This window comes from Haplochromis burtoni, unplaced genomic scaffold (assembly GCF_018398535.1).
Source record: "Haplochromis burtoni strain Fernald_Lab_line unplaced genomic scaffold, NCSU_Asbu1 Contig_347, whole genome shotgun sequence".
Lineage (NCBI taxonomy): Eukaryota > Metazoa > Chordata > Actinopteri > Cichliformes > Cichlidae > Haplochromis > Haplochromis burtoni.
In genome coordinates this window covers 469,241-485,511 of record NW_024582708.1, presented here as the reverse complement: position 1 = coordinate 485,511, position 16,271 = coordinate 469,241, and the positions used below count along the sequence as shown (strand labels likewise).

The 16,271-nt window shown below is 37.3% G+C and overlaps 1 protein-coding gene across 5 annotated transcripts in view; it reads right to left on the bottom strand.

Annotated features, from left to right (window-relative positions):
- chd6 (chromodomain helicase DNA binding protein 6) overlaps nt 1-16,271 on the bottom strand; it is a 92,878-nt gene that overhangs the window by 66,552 nt on the left and 10,055 nt on the right. For all 5 annotated transcript variants that reach the window (XM_014340234.2, XM_014340235.2, XM_014340233.2 and 2 more), the window contains exon 2: nt 5,426-5,475. In XM_014340234.2, the coding sequence (XP_014195720.1) occupies nt 5,426-5,455 (30 nt within the window). In that variant the 5' untranslated portion in view covers nt 5,456-5,475. The remainder of the gene's footprint in view (nt 1-5,425; nt 5,476-16,271) is intronic.

Sequence of the window (16,271 nt, the reverse complement as noted above, 5' to 3'; positions counted from 1 at the left end):
CTGCTGTTGTGATTTGACAGTATATTTATAAAAAAAAATTTTTTTAAAAATTAAAAAAAAAACTGAATTGGTCTATGAGGCCGATTTGTTGTTCCTGTGATGGTGAGTGACTTGTTTTTAAGTACGTACAACATTGTTGATTTGGCCAATCCTCAAGTTTTTTGGGTTGTTTTAAATCTGCCTGATCGGTAGTTCAAGTTCCAAGACTAATGATGGCATCCTCCAACTACATCAACATCTCTTTGACCTAATGCTGAGAATGTAAACAAATAGCTACCAAAAGCAAGTCAGCACCTGGAATCAATTAGTTTGTTTTGGAATAATGAAGGAATAGGCTTCACTTGCCCATGAAGCAACTCTCCCATCTTTCCAACTTTTGGCCCCTGAAAATGGGAGACTATGTATAAAAGGGCTGGATTCTAAACAGTTTATGCAATACTTTTGTCAACCCCTTGAATTAAATCTGAAAGTGCGCGCTTTAACCAGTCTAGACTGTTTAAAATCTATCCATTACAATTAGAGGTGGACCGATCCGATATTACGTATCGGTATCGGTCCGATACTGACCTAAATTACTGGATCGGATATCGGAGAAAAATAAAAAATGTAATCCGATCCATTAAATATCACGAAAGCACCTCACAAAACTTGCAACACGCCGTAACTCACCTCAGAACGTTAGCACGTCGGAGCAGTATGCATCACGTGATAGAGCGGCTGTGGCATGCGGGACCTGTCGGTGGTCTGGATAGCATTGGAGCTTCGCTAGCAACCCGGCATTTCATCTCCGACAAAGTTATCCCCGAGAGAAGTAAAGCAAGTGTGTAAGTCCATCTCTGAATGTTTGTAAAGCATTCCTGCGTTAAGCTTAACAAGCGACTGCCTCTTCTTGCTGCTACTTCAATCATGAAACTGCTTAATGATCAGCTGATCGGCTTTTCTGTCGCGAGTCCGTCTCTCTTGTTTGTTTTTGGCCCACTTTGCACCAGAAAGAGGAAACCAGCGGCTGAACAACAGCAGCACGTTTAAGCTTGATAAGCTGTTGTTAGAATTTATTTAATATTACTTTCTACACCAGGATCTTTTTCTACGTAGCTGACGCTGGTAACTGTGCAGGGGCGGATCTAGCAAAGTTTAGCCAGGGGGGCCGATAGGGCATAACAGGGAAAAGGGGGCACAAAGACATACTTTTCTTTCTTATTCTCATTTAAAATGTCTAGCTTTTAATAAATAATTATCTGACACCCAAAGTTTTAATTTGATGTAAAATGAATAGAAGTCCATTACTGTATATAGTAACTATTAAGTCTAATATATATACCCTAGTAAGCTATAGTACTTTTTCCTTTGGGAAGGTACCATCTGTGCAGTCTGCAATTTTGTTGAAGAAAGATGTTGAATCTATTTAATATTTCTTGAAAAATAATTGATTTCTGTGCATTTTTTTTCACACTGCATCAAATTAAGGTTGATTACGTCGATTAAGCATCATGAGGTGGAGCGTGAGGGGTGGTTCCCTATTTTTTATTTATTTATTTTTGTTGTTGCTGGGAGTTGGAACCCTATTAGTTAGGTTGCTTAATATTTACGCTAAGTACTCTTTAAAATACCAGAATAGGGAGGATGGTGTAGGTTTAAGTTTATTAGATTGATCAGTATTGCTGAACTATGAAATTTTTTTTTTTGCATACAGGTATAACAGAATAGCTTTAGTGTAGTTGTTGTTTTAAACTTGAGTATGAACTTATACAAAATGCAGCAAGATATTTAAAAAAACAGTTTTGTTGATTAAAAAACACTATATCGGATTCATATCGGTATCGGCAGATATCCAAATTTATGATATCGGTATCGGACATAAAAAAGTGGTATTGTGCCATCTCTAATTACAATCTGCTGGTGTACAAAGGAAAAGCTACAATGAAATACACGGGCTTATGGTCCAAAAATCTACTGACCAAACTGTAGTTACACAGGATTTAGTAGCTGGCAAAACAGTCACCTCAAAGGAGACATAAACACACAGAGTATTTTTTGTTGTTAAGAGAATTGTTACCAGCTGGACGAATCCGTTTTTAAAGACTTCAAAACATAAATTCGGGACTCCTACCATCTGTCCTGCTCCTACAAGCGATCTCTACCCTCACTACACAAAAATATTTCCCTGCCATCTCTTTTTGAACAATCAACATTGTCTCACTTTTGTTATCATTTTTCCAACATCTTGCAGCAGCCTTGTACAAACATTACCACACAGACATTAGTTTCCTCCACATCACTGTGCCATGATGACATTATCACTGTGGCTTCAAGATGTGGCAGGAAGATAACCAGACAAGTTGATGGCCACTTGAAAGATGCCAGACACACCATCACTGCGACAGTGAAAATCTCATCACTTTTCTCATGTAAACAAACTGATGTAAGCCTTAAGTAAGATTGCACACTGCCTAAAACAGAAACTAAATTATTTAAGGATGAAGCTCTTTCCCTTTCATACCAACTCTACTGCTGACATGTTTTGTTATCTTAACCGTGATTTAGTGTGCCAGTGTAGACAAGGAATTATTTGGCTGCATCCAAACATTCCCAAACAATATTACAGACCAAGCACAGATACTGTAACTTCACTTTACCTGATACTGATAAAGGCCCTCAGCCTTTTCATGCCACTACAAATGATTATACACAAGTCAAATAAACAGACTAATTAACACAGCCACTGCACCAATACAACAACGCCTGAATCAGAGAGTAAAAAGAGAAAACTTCTGTATCTCTGGAGTTAGCAGATAAAATGACCTTAAACTAGCTTAACCAAGACAAATCTGAGTTAACAAAGCTGTACTGTGTCCTGTGTGAGAGGACTCAGGTCGAGGACACAGTGTTAGAACACAAAATATGTTTATTTCCACAAGTTTCACTCAACACAAAATAATTTGGCAAGGTATTATACTGGATTACCATACCAGGTAGAACAATTTCCACCAGAATGAATACATCAGAATTATTTGTACAGAAATGCATTTCTGGAAAGATGTTCAAGAAGAGATTAAACAGATTTTAGATTAACTGCTCTCTATATTAGGCACACATTCAATATAAGAGATGGAAAACTGATATAGCTGTTAAGAACTCTGCTCTTATTTTTTGTTTTAATAGCTTCTTGGATGAAACCAAAACTTCCTAGTAAAATACACTGGAGATATTGGCTAAAGGATAACCTTAATATGGAAAAAAAAAATCCTGCAAGACTACAGCTCAAAACAGATTTGTCAGGAAATGGTTAAGTGACACAAGAAATACAGGTCTTCAGCTATCTTCTGTATTTTTTTCCTCTTTGATTTCTTCTTATTGTTGTTTTTGTTTCTTTTCACGCAGGACTAAACTGGAAAAAACTATCTTAAATTGAGGGTTTTTTGTTATTTGTAAGACAGAAATGTTAGAACTGTGGACTTTTTCGTGTTTATGTATTAATGTATAGATATATGCACATATTCTAATTTGTGCAGTATTATATGAATAAACATTAATGAAAAAAGTAAGGTTGTTTTTTTTTGTTTGTTTTTTAAGAGTCATTATCATAAAACTGCGTTACTTTCACATCTAAGCCAGTAGTGACTCACCAGTCAGTGATAGAAGACTGCTGCTAGCCGAAGTTTACCATCAATAGCAAGCTTATTTTGGCAGTAGAAAACAAGAAACCCTGGTGCATTCAAAATGAGAGATTGTTTACACAGTCAAAAAAAACAATGAAAAAAGTCACCTTGAAGTTTCAGTTTGTCATAAACTGCTTGAGGAATTTTCCGTACTTCACAAAAATGATTTTCAAAAAAATATTTGTATTTTTTCCTCAGTAATCATTATGTTTATGTATGCCTGTAAAAATAAACATTTTCAATTAAATGAATTTCTTGCAAAAAAAAGAGTCATAACTTATATGGAATAATCTCAAACCATAGATGTCAGTGTCACCGAGTCTCTATGCATTACAGCCACACTGAACTTAGGGAAAGTCTCTTCATGCTCACACACTGCCACCCTCAGAGCTGGAAATTTGACAGTACAAGTGCAAAGCTTGTCAGGTCAGCTATATTTGTACAAATGTGCCCTTTGTTGAACAGAAAGTTCAATATATGAGACTTCAGAGGTTGTTCAGAGTTTTTACTCTCATCATTTTCCACCAGTTTTTACCTATTACCAACTTTACCTATTCCTTAAATTCATTACCGAGGAAGATAAAAGGAGCAAATAATGATCATAATGACTGAAGGATCACGTTCTGCTGTTATGACAGTGCTGGCACCCTGTTACTGCGGTATGGTAGCCTCATATGCCCAGCTGAGAGACTGCTGTGTCGCCTCTCACTAACGAAAACTCTGACTCATCACTCTGCTCAGCTTGACTCGTAAATATTACAAAGCGCAAGCCAACATCTAAAAGCACCAAAGTAATACTAAAATACAGGACATTTCTACAACCGCATGAACAAGAGGGTTTGACACAAAATGGCAAAACAAGTTTTTCAGATGACTTAATGTAGAAGATGGAGCGCAGAGTACTACTGAAGAGTACGGATTCAACCTCAAAACCTGCGCTATCAGAGACTTTTTTATGGATACAATCAATCAGTTTCACATTAAACAAACTCATCATATAACCTCATATTGCAAGTGACTCCAGAGTGAGCAATAACACAGTCATTGTGAAGCAGATCTACTGACACATAATTTCCAGGACATTAAAGACAAGCTGTTGCAATGTAGGATTCTTTTCATTTTAACTGCTCTATACACCCTACTTTTTGCCATGGTGTGAACCTTTAAGTGTAATCAAATAAAAAAAAGTTGTCCAAAGGGTGAAGAGGAACAGTGACTAAGGTTGCCAAAGAAAAGTTCAAAACACAGCCCTCTGGCCATTGATTTTCCGATTTGAGGGCTCTACCTGCTCAACCAGAGCTAACATAGATTAATAATTACCAGAGCCTATCTATTGCAGAATTGTGAATCAGAAATGCACAAATTAACCGTTTTGTTTTCCTGCAGTGTAAAATTGTTGCTACACGTCAGTGCACTCTTTACACTGGAAATAATGATCTTGCTCACTACAATGATGAACTGTGGCAAGAGAGAAGTGTTGGGGTGAGTTCAGTACTTATATTGTTCAGAGACGACAGCATTTATCCTGTCAGCATTCTGTAAACCGGCAGCCTCCAACAATGCATGTCAACAGTAACAAACTTACCCTGGGAGATGTTAAGCAAGTTAAGTGAATAAATGTCAAAGATTTACATGATGAATCTACTCAAGAGTGTTTTCAAAATTACATTTATAATTATGTTTTATCCAGTATCAAAGCAGCTGTGTATAAAGGCTTTTATGAATGGCCTACTTTTCTTGTGTACATGCATGGTAATAACACAAACCTGCTGCTTGTCCTTCTTGAGTATTTTCATCTTCTATCCCTTCACAGCATCTGTTAACAGAAAAGATCATAAATCAAATTACTTCCAAAAAAAGCACACATTAAAAAAAAAGGAAATTTCTGATATCTGTAAGGGAAAAAAAGTAGAGCTACAATATAAAAAGAAAATAAAGATTTTTCAAATCAAAGAAAACAGTGCATATTGGATTTAATCTTACATAATTGTAATCAAAGTAGAAAGCACTGAAATCTCCCAAAGAACTACACATGTATGTGTATTTAACTCTTATACAACTGTATATAAAGGTACAGTAAGTAGTGAGCACACCTTTATAAGAAGAAAATCTGAGACAAATGTTTTCTTGCAGCATCCTTCCAAGTTAATTACACTTGAGTCAGCCACTGAACTACTGCCTTACTAAAGGACACTTGCTTCAGTACAACAGTAAATAGAATAAGTTCTTTAACTGACTCTTCCCTTACAGTTTAAGTTGAAAGAAAAGAAAAAAAAATGTTACACCTAAAAACTATATGGACTGTATGAATTTCATGTATCGACTGCTTCGGTATTGTTTGATAACTTTAAAGTGCAGTTTTATCTGAGACTAAGTCAATATTGTCTCAGTTTAAGCAGAAATTTTTACAGGTCACTAAAGAAGCTCCATAAACTTCATGTTATACTCCACCCACACTCTCACACCACACACACACACACACACACACCACCCACACACAACACTCACACACACACACACACACACACACACACACACACACACACACACACACACACACACACACACACACACACACACACACACACACACACACACACACACACAGTAAGAGAAGCCCAAACAAGACAAAGGTTTGTTCTGTACATTAAAACAGTGTGCAAAGCAGAGGATGAAAATGTTTCACTGTACCTGTCTTGGTGATGACAAAACCTAATTATTTTACTAAAAGGTCAAGTAAGTTTGACAACATTTCTGTACCATGTTGTACTTACAAGATGTTAAAGACAGAAGTGTTTAATAATTCAATAGATCACAAAGTATAAAATCTTGATTATTTTCTCATGATTTTCTCGTGTATTTTTATTCTTTTAACATACATGACAGAGCACAGAGGCAAGTGTTTTAAATCTGCCTTATGTTCATTAATTGTATGGTACAATACAATATTATTATATTTAGCCAGAATAGAGTTCCGTTTGTGATTCACATTTGAAATGGCACATTTTGAATGACCTTTATTGACTGCACTCCCATAACCAGGAGTGTCAAGATAGCATATATGGCTATATGATGCATTATATGTCTGCTGTAATATTATATGACTGTGAATCACATTTTCAACAACACAGGGGAAAAAAAGATGATAGAAACGCTGCAGAACAGAAGTTGGAGAGTAACATTGTGTGCTCCCAGCTTTCACTGAGACTCAGAGCCTGCACTGACAAAGTGCAGAAATGATAGTATGAAGTCATTTCAGAATAACTTGAACAGATCATTTTCAGGCCACTGTGCACTACTTCTGTCTGTTCCTACAAACCTGTGCAGCAGCATTGCCACGGGGGTTTGTGTATAGCAAAGAAGTGGAGGTGGACAGGACCAAAGATAATACAACTTATTCAACTTCTTGCCTTTGAAAAAGCATCACTGCAACTCATTCAAAATCCCCACGAGTACACCTGCATATCTTTTGAGTAGTTTTATTTTGCTGAAAATCTGTAGTTTGTCCGTGTAGCATGTTAAACAGAAGCCTCTGTCCACTTCATTAAACACACTTGATTCTAAGGAAATACTGTGCTGGGACTGCAACATTTTATTAACAAATGGCTAACATGCTGACTGGTATCTTAATTATGAGGGCACCAAAATAATTAAAGTTCAAATAACATCATAGACAGTAAAGGTTCGTAACCAGATACAGCTGAGATATTGACTTTGCACATTAAGTCACAACAAACACAAGGATATCCATGATCACCAGTAATGATGTGTGACACAGCAAACAGGCTACCTAAAAGCTTTAATATCCAGCTGTTCTAACATTACATGAATGGACAATGTCAGCATTACCAGATCATTTTGGTATCCAATTCTCTGTCTGGATGTTTCTATATCGTCATCCTTTCAACATCTATTTTCCTCATAAGTACAAGCTTGTTTGCGGCAAACCAATTCTGAGTGACTCACTCTTGAGTCTGCCTGAGCCAATGTGCTCTTTGCAATTGCACGAACGTAAGACCCTTTTCATCATCACAGAAAGCATTAATTCATCAGTACGCACTGAAGATTGCTGTACTGCACTCAACATGTGACAAACTGAAACTTTAAAAACTGCACCTTTACCATATACCATACATACATATATACATACCAGATTATTACAGTCATCTGTAGTCCACTTTAAAGCTGTCCTCATTTTAAAAGGACAGATTGCACATACATAATAATATATGTATATCATGAGGCAGAATTTTAAATAATCCAAGTTTCAATTTTCTTTTTCATTGTTTTGATGTTTCATACCATCCATACCACTATTGCTTATGCTAGAACATCAAACCAACTGCAGCATCATAACCACCAATGTGGGGGGGGGGGGACTTGCTGCATGCAACAGATAGGAAGAATAACTACAATCAAGTTAACAGTAATGACAATTTAGATTTATTTAACATCTAAAGACACAAATTTTTATCTGAAGGCCTGAACGAGCTGTACACCTTAAAGCCAACCAGGACACAGTGGCTTAAAATTTGTATTCTACGCAGAACCATTAGATGTCAAAAGCAAGAGGCAATAAAAGCAAGAGGCAATAAAAAAGGATCAACTAAACGCATACGTAAACTAAAAGAAGTTCAATTTTTTCCTTTTTAAATCCCTCGGGGTTCAGGAAATCAGACTGAACATCTACTGATTATATACCTCATTTTAACAGGTGCAAACTCTGCAAACAACTGCAAACAGTTGTGGGGCAACTATGAATCTGTCAGTCTTCCAATACAAATCCACAACTACATTATACAGCCCACAGTGAAATCACTAAATTATAATTAGTCAATTTGATGTCCCCGGTTGTATGACAAATCGGTCAGACAAGCTCTTACCTTACTACCTTAAAGCCAAAAATGTTAAGTTATTATAAAAATTAGTGAACAGAATTACCCAGTAAACTAAAAGGTTTAGTGTTACGGTTATACTAGAGATTGAATATGACTTAAGGCTTCACCACTATGCTAATATAGCACAAAAAAATGAAATAAATATGAAAAAAAAAAAATGAGCCAGCTGATTAGGCAGAATTGGACTCAAATTATTGTGGGGTACATGTTTTGTTTTGGGGTTTTTTCACACTCTGTTGAGATTTACATTCTCCAAGTTACATGGATATTTTTCCAAGCACTCATAGACTAATACAACCTGGATGGTCTGCACCCTGCTGAAAGCAATAGTTTTAAATAGATAATTTTGGGACTCAAAAAAGTCTCAAAAGGCTTCAACAGCACAAACTGTAAAGGGATCCAGTTTAATGATTCAAAGTAGTGAAATGAGGCCTAACAGACACAGGTACCTGTGTCTGGACACCTATCAATCAAAGCAGTTATGCCCCTAATAGTAATAGTAATAATAATAGGAAGGAGGAGGAGGAAGAAGAAGAATTTTGACAGATGAAAATCCACATTTCATGTGGACAAATCTTAATTCTGTTTTGGTCAGCTGCTACAAAAGACATAGCTCTGATGCTTTCAAATTAGGGAACAACAGAAATCTGCACTGAATCCCCAGTTCCTCATTGTGAAAAAAAGTGAAGCATGGCCTTAATGCAACTTAATTTCATTTACAGATAACATCAGAATTCTCCTCAGTTCACCTCTGAGCACAACAATGATAAATATAAACACACGTCAAAGGATTGCTCAGTGCATATTTATGAGTTTAAAACAGTGCAAAGCTATGCATGGCATTTTTTGCGATATGCAAACACAGTAGTAAATCCTGGTTTAAATGGAAACTGCCAGTCCTCTACATCAACATAACCATAAAACTAAACGGGAGCACAGTACACTTGGGTGTCCAACTCAAAAAAGGTGTACACAGCACCAGTGCAATAGAAATGACTCAAAGAAAAGAAAAAGATTACCTTGTGCCTCATGTTACAGTATACAGTTCCTTCCATTCAAGTCTTTCAGTGGAAGACAAGAGTATGCCGATTTCTCTACGATATCTCCCAAACACATTTTCTCCACATACCTGAATCAGTTTCTTTTGTTTTTTAAAAGAAAAGAAAGAATGATGACCAAGAAGGACAGAAAACAAACAACTGATGTAGTGATTTACAACAGCTGAGTTATGAGGAATGTTGCTGATTTTAAATTAATAGCATTTTAATCCAGGTAAGATGTTGGTTCCTAGATTTCTTTTCTGGCGACGGACCAGATTAACAGGAGAGAGAAAAAAAGGTCAGTTAAAGACTGAAGGTGCCAATAGATGTTTGGACTAACTTAAAAGATAATCAGTGCAGTAAATGCCTTTTTCCCAGCTACTCAATTATGATTTCATTCTTTTAACATATTTAACCTATTGCCTTTTGCTGGAAAGAAAAAAGCAGATTTAGTACAGGTGATATCAATTGCCTGGAACCAGCTCCACTGTGCTTTTCAGAAAGAGCAGGTGCTCCTCATATTTTGAACACAGTGTACATGACATTCAGCAAAATCCACCTTTTGCTGCTTAACACTCTGATGATAAAATGGCATCTGTGGTGCACTACTCTGCAGCAGCAGAAACAGTCAGGTACTCCCACCACCTGCCTCACTGTACCATTAAGGATAACTGCAGTATCTGCAGAAGAAGTTCAGACTCCCCACTGTTTTAAAAGTGGGGAGCCTGAACTCCCCCACTTTCATAATCCTTAAAACAACAAACCATATTTTCTGCTAATTAGATGGTTTAATTGCAAGTGAAGAAGACAGTCTGTGATTATTGAGGCACTTAATTTTTGCAGTGCACCTGTCATAAAGATCAGTACAGCATATAATGCAAAGTAAAAGAAATATTAGTTTTGGATGCCCCTTACAGATATGCTACATGTAGCTATTAATAAAGAATGCTATGGTGTTTTTAAATGCCCATCGCACATTGAAAGACTGGACATCCAAGGATCCAAATATCTGGATATGTTTGACAAAGAGGCCTGAAACCTCAAGGTTTCTCATTTATTATAAGCATTTTTGCTTGAAAAATGACAACCAATTACTTTTTTGACAGCTGTACAGCTGTCACATTACCAATAATGCTGATGGACTGAAATACAGAAGAAACACATCAATAAATGTGACTCAAGCATCCCAATAATTCTTAGAGTGCCCCAAAGCACTTGCCTGAGACACTAACACTGGAGTAAGCAGACAGTGAAACCTGAAATGTAGGGCTTGTGTGATGCGTTATGTCTGTCACGTGGGAAGACGGGTCACAAGGGGGCATGGACTGAGTGAACACAGAGGGAAAGTGAAGCAGTATGAAAACAGGAAAATACAGCATACCTCATGACTTCCTCTCTCATTGCTATAAATGACAATATTTGCATATATAAGCAGTTTAGGTAAAATAATAAAAATATAAACTAGCACTCAAATTCATTGTATATTAGCAGTTAACTTAAAAGACCAATGTCAAGAGTTTAATTTTCCTCCACTTTAGCAGCTCGATGATCCAGGTGAGATTACATTATCTCCTGCACACAGTCCATAGTATAGATATGACTTAAGTGTGTCGACAGCACACGTCTCTGCCACATGGGACTCAGTTATTTTTGGTGCGAAAAATCTTTTCTGTAAATGCAAGTACTGCATTATACTGATAAAACTGCAAGTGTGTTGGCCTAAATCTAGTTTAATCTCGACTTGATGCAAAGTCAGGGTTTTTCTTAAATTTAATACACAAAAGCTGAAGCCACTCAGTGTGTAAGCTGTTGTGTTTTTTAGATTCATCACTGACTAGTTTTCTTTTTTCTTTCATTTTTTACTCAAATTTACTGACATATTTAGGCTGACGCATAATAACTGTGGATCCTGCTGAAACATTTCAAATTGTTCCCTAACAAATGTTGGAATTCCTGATAGATTTCAACGTGCTCCTTCTGTGCCCAGTGCTGTGTAACGCTCCTAATTTTATAATTGCCTACACAGTCTCCACAACTCTTTAGGAGAAAAGAAAGAAAAAAGGTTAAAAAGAAAAACAATTTAAAAGGCAATAAAGGCCATTGAAATACTGATTTACACAGGAATTATTCTGAGATCTGTTTTTTGTGGGGTGTGGTGGGTAATTTGCTGTAGAATTTTTACTTTGTAAACTGCAGACATGGCAGAGTTGCAAAAGACAAATGACCACAAATGACCTCTGCAATTATTACAACTTACCAGAGGTCCCCAGGTCATCCTAGTTCCATGATATTAGTGCTAATGATTATGACTTAAAAAGGGGGGGGGATGTAGAATGTATACCCATTTGTCTCACCAATGGAAAAATACCTTCAACTATCACAATGGTAAATTAATATGCATCTAACACCTTTAAGTGCTGATATGAACCTTATGCAAATGTGTCTGCTGGGCAATGTAGTCCCAGATTTTATGAAGGGAAATTAGACTCCAGAAGGTTGCAGCATTGGGCCTGCTATAACCATATTTAAGTCAAATAGCATAAAGCAAACTATTTTTTTATTAACTAAAGTATTATTTTAAAAACCACATGTAGTTTAATGTCATTGCTTTTTCCAAAGCATTTGAAAATAAGGATTATGAACAAGTATGAACAAGAATTGTCAGTGTGCTTATATGTGGAGAAAATGCAAATACTGAATCATTGATGACGTTTCAACCATTTCAAGATAGCAAATCCTTTAGTGAGCTAAACAGCTCCAGTAACACTTCATTTGGATGAGAGTCAGTTTTATAACACTGTCACTCCATGGAGTAAAAATCACAACTTCAGTAAAAAGACAAAGATGATGTCATGATAGATGCACTGGCACGACATCCAATTTAACAAAAACCTTTTACCTTCTGACAGATTCAATACATTTAAAGTTAAGCTACGCAGCCATTGTACATATCCAGATCTTAGTGCATGTGACAGAACAGAAACAACTTCCTCAACATTACAAATAACTAACAAATGAATGTATGTGCATACTTAGATAATCATAGATGACAGAAAAGTGCATGAAAAGGGGAAACAGCAATGTAAAGAAGGTGTAAATTTCTTGTTATAGTTGAAAGGCTGCCCAAAAAAAGAAATAAAAATGAAACAAGTCTAAATGGAAGTCAAAAAGACATCCTGTGGAGGCTTTTCCTTTTTTAAAACTTCTGTGTTACATTCCTTTATCCCTGCACACCTGTCACCCATGAATATTGATGCAAGAGCATGCCGTTTCCAAATATCAAACAACCCTCTACTGCTCACTTATTTTGCAGCCTTATGTGACAGAACTCATATGCAAACACAAACAAGCGCACATGCGTGCACCACAGGGTATGTGAACAACAAAGACTGCATTTGAAATGTAAAAAACACAAAAAACACTTGCATGCAAAAATGTCTCGACCCAGACAGAGCTGTATTGTTACAATATCGTCATAATATGCCACTCACTATATATGGTCTGTTGACTAAAAATATAAAATCAGGACAAGTTGAAACACCCTAGGAATTTAATAGTCCAGGCTTGTGTATCAACAGTTTTTTCCTTTTTACAGCTGGCAGTAACAACTTAGGAAGTATGTTATAGTTTGTGCATACTGGTAGGGCTTTGCTTTTAAACTTTCAAATGTTATGATCTGTATCAAGTGTGTATTATATAAGGACATAATTTATTTATACGTTAATTATCCACATAATAGACACAATGACATAATCGTTACAGCCTTTAAATGTGTCACACTGTATTTTTGATCAAAACATTGAAAGTCAAGTTGGAAGACCAGTAAGACAATAGACTCACATTTAATAGAAGACATAAGGGTTGCAGGGATCACAGACACGTTCAATTAACGAGCAGGAGCATTATGTATTTTCTTCTATTTGATCTCAAAAAGCTCCTAAAACCTTAGGATGTAACTACAGCCCGCCCATGCAGCAGTATATGAATGACTAACCTCGTATTGTGGATGGATTATCTCAGTTGTTCTCCTGGCTGAAGTTTGGTCCTTTTACAGCATCCTGCCATGCGATTACATTTGTTCCTGACCACCGAGAACACTCACGTTAACTTTTATCGAGTGGAAAAAAAGTTAGCTTGTTTATATTATGCTAACATAGCTGTGTCGCTAGCGGTCACGTAGCACATCATTATATAGCAGCTAGCCCAACTTCAGTAACCCTACAAACGTCACTGCTGTTTAGTTTTCTGTCTTCATTTATGCTGGAAGTGATAACAGAGCTGTACGTTTTAATTTGTTTCCAAAACCCCGCAGTCAGGACATGCTATATTGTATTTAGATAGAAGCTAGCGAGCTAACTCCCTGCTAACTTCTAACTCCGTTAAATGTCATAAATTCCGTTTTCATGGATGCCTGGATGTTAAACTCAATTGTTACACCTGGTAGAGCAGAACGCTGATCATTTTATTAAAGATGAAAGACTTTAGACAGTTTTTCAACTCTCAGTAATGCCATAGTGATCGTTTGATACAGTGGGGCAAAAAAGTATTTAGTCAGCCACCGATTGTGCAAGTTCCCCCACCTAAAATGATGACAGAGGTCAGTAATTTGCACCAGAGGTACACTTCAACTGTGAGAGACAGAATGTGAAAAAAAAAAAATCCATGAATCCACATGGTAGGATTTGTAAAGAATTTATTCGTAAATCAGGGTGGAAAATAAGTATTTGGTCAATAACAAAAATACAACTCAATACTTTGTAACATAACCTTTGTTGGCAATAACAGAGGTCAAACGTTTACTATAGGTCTTTACCAGGTTTGCACACACAGTAGCTGGTATTTTGGCCCATTCCTCCATGCAGATCTTCTCGAGAGCAGTGATGTTTTGGGGCTGTCGCCGAGCAACACGGACTTTCAACTCCCGCCACAGATTTTCTATGGGGTTGAGGTCTGGAGACTGGCTAGGCCACTCCAGGACTTTCAAATGCTTCTTACGGAGCCACTCCTTTGTTGCCCGGGCGGTGTGTTTTGGATCATTGTCATGTTGGAAGACCCAGCCTCGTTTCATCTTCAAAGTTCTCACTGATGATGCTTCACAGTAGGTATGGTGTTCTTGGGATGCAACTCAGTATTCTTCTTCCTCCAAACACGACGAGTTGAGTTTATACCAAAAAGTTCTACTTTGGTTTCATCTGACCACATGACATTCTCCCAATCCTCTGCTGTATCATCCATGTGCTCTCTGGCAAACTTCAGACGGGCCTGGACATGCACTGGCTTCAGCAGCGGAACACGTCTGGCACTGCGGGATTTGATTCCCTGCCGTTGTAGTGTGTTACTGATGGTGACCTTTGTTACTTTGGTCCCAGCTCTCTGCAGGTCATTCACCAGGTCCCCCGTGTGGTTCTGGGATCTTTGCTCACCGTTCTCATGATCATTTTGACCCCACGGGATGAGATCTTGCGTGGAGCCCCAGATCGAGGGAGATTATCAGTGGTCTTGTATGTCTTCCATTTTCTGATGATTGCTCCCACAGTTGATTTTTTCACACCAAGCTGCTTGCCTATTGTAGATTCACTCTTCCCAGTCTGGTGCAGGTCTACAATACTTTTCCTGGTGTCCTTCGAAAGCTCTTTGGTCTTGGCCATGGCGGCGTTTGGAGTCTGACTGTTTGAGGCTGTGGACAGGTGTCTTTTATACAGATGATGAGTTCAAACAGGTGCCATTCATACAGGTAACGAGTGGGGGACAGAAAAGCTTCTTACAGAAGACGTTACAGGTCTGTGAGAGCCAGAGATTTTCCTTGTTTGAGGTGACCAAATACTTATTTTCCACCCTAATTTACGAATAAATTCTTTACAAATCCTACCATGTGAATTCATGGATTTTTTTTTTCACATTCTGTCTCTCACAGTTGAAGTGTACCTCTGGTGCAAATTACTGACCTCTGTCATCATTTTAAGTGGGGGAACTTGCACAATCGGTGGCTGACTAAATACTTTTTTGCCCCACTGTATATGGACCTGTAGCGGAGTTTAGGTCCAGACACGGCTATTGACGTCAGACTGAACAACCGGATGTGTGTGTGCCTGTGTTCTCTATGAAAATGCAAATATTAAAATACATAAATTATACATTAAAAATTATATATATAAAAAATTTTGTCCAAACTCTAATGTAATGACTTTATTTTAAGTCATTTTTAACCAAATATGACAAAAAAAAGTTTACATTTCAGGCCACTGTAAAAACGTCTCCGTTTGCCTTTAGAAATTGTAGCCAAATATTAACTGAGAAATTAATCAATAAAAGACAATAGATTTTTTTTGCTCCTCCCACTCAGTAACTACCCTTTTTCCAGTAACTGTTTTACCTGTGAAATTATCTCTATAAGGAAACGGCTCTAGGATTTTCATTTTACAACCTTAAAAAAATGGGTGTTAGGGCAGACTTATTCTAAAGCAACAGACAGAAATCCTACCAGGCCATCTCAGTGGAGAGACCCATTCTTTCTTCAGTGACCTTATTCCCGTCACTCAGTCACTTGCCCTTGCACAAAAGAGCAGAAGAGCCATACTGTTGCTGAGTCTGAGAATCATCAGGAGACAACTCGCTAGAGGGATGAAGAGGAGCAGCCGGCTGTGCTAAATCAGAACCAAATTTCAGCCCCGTTT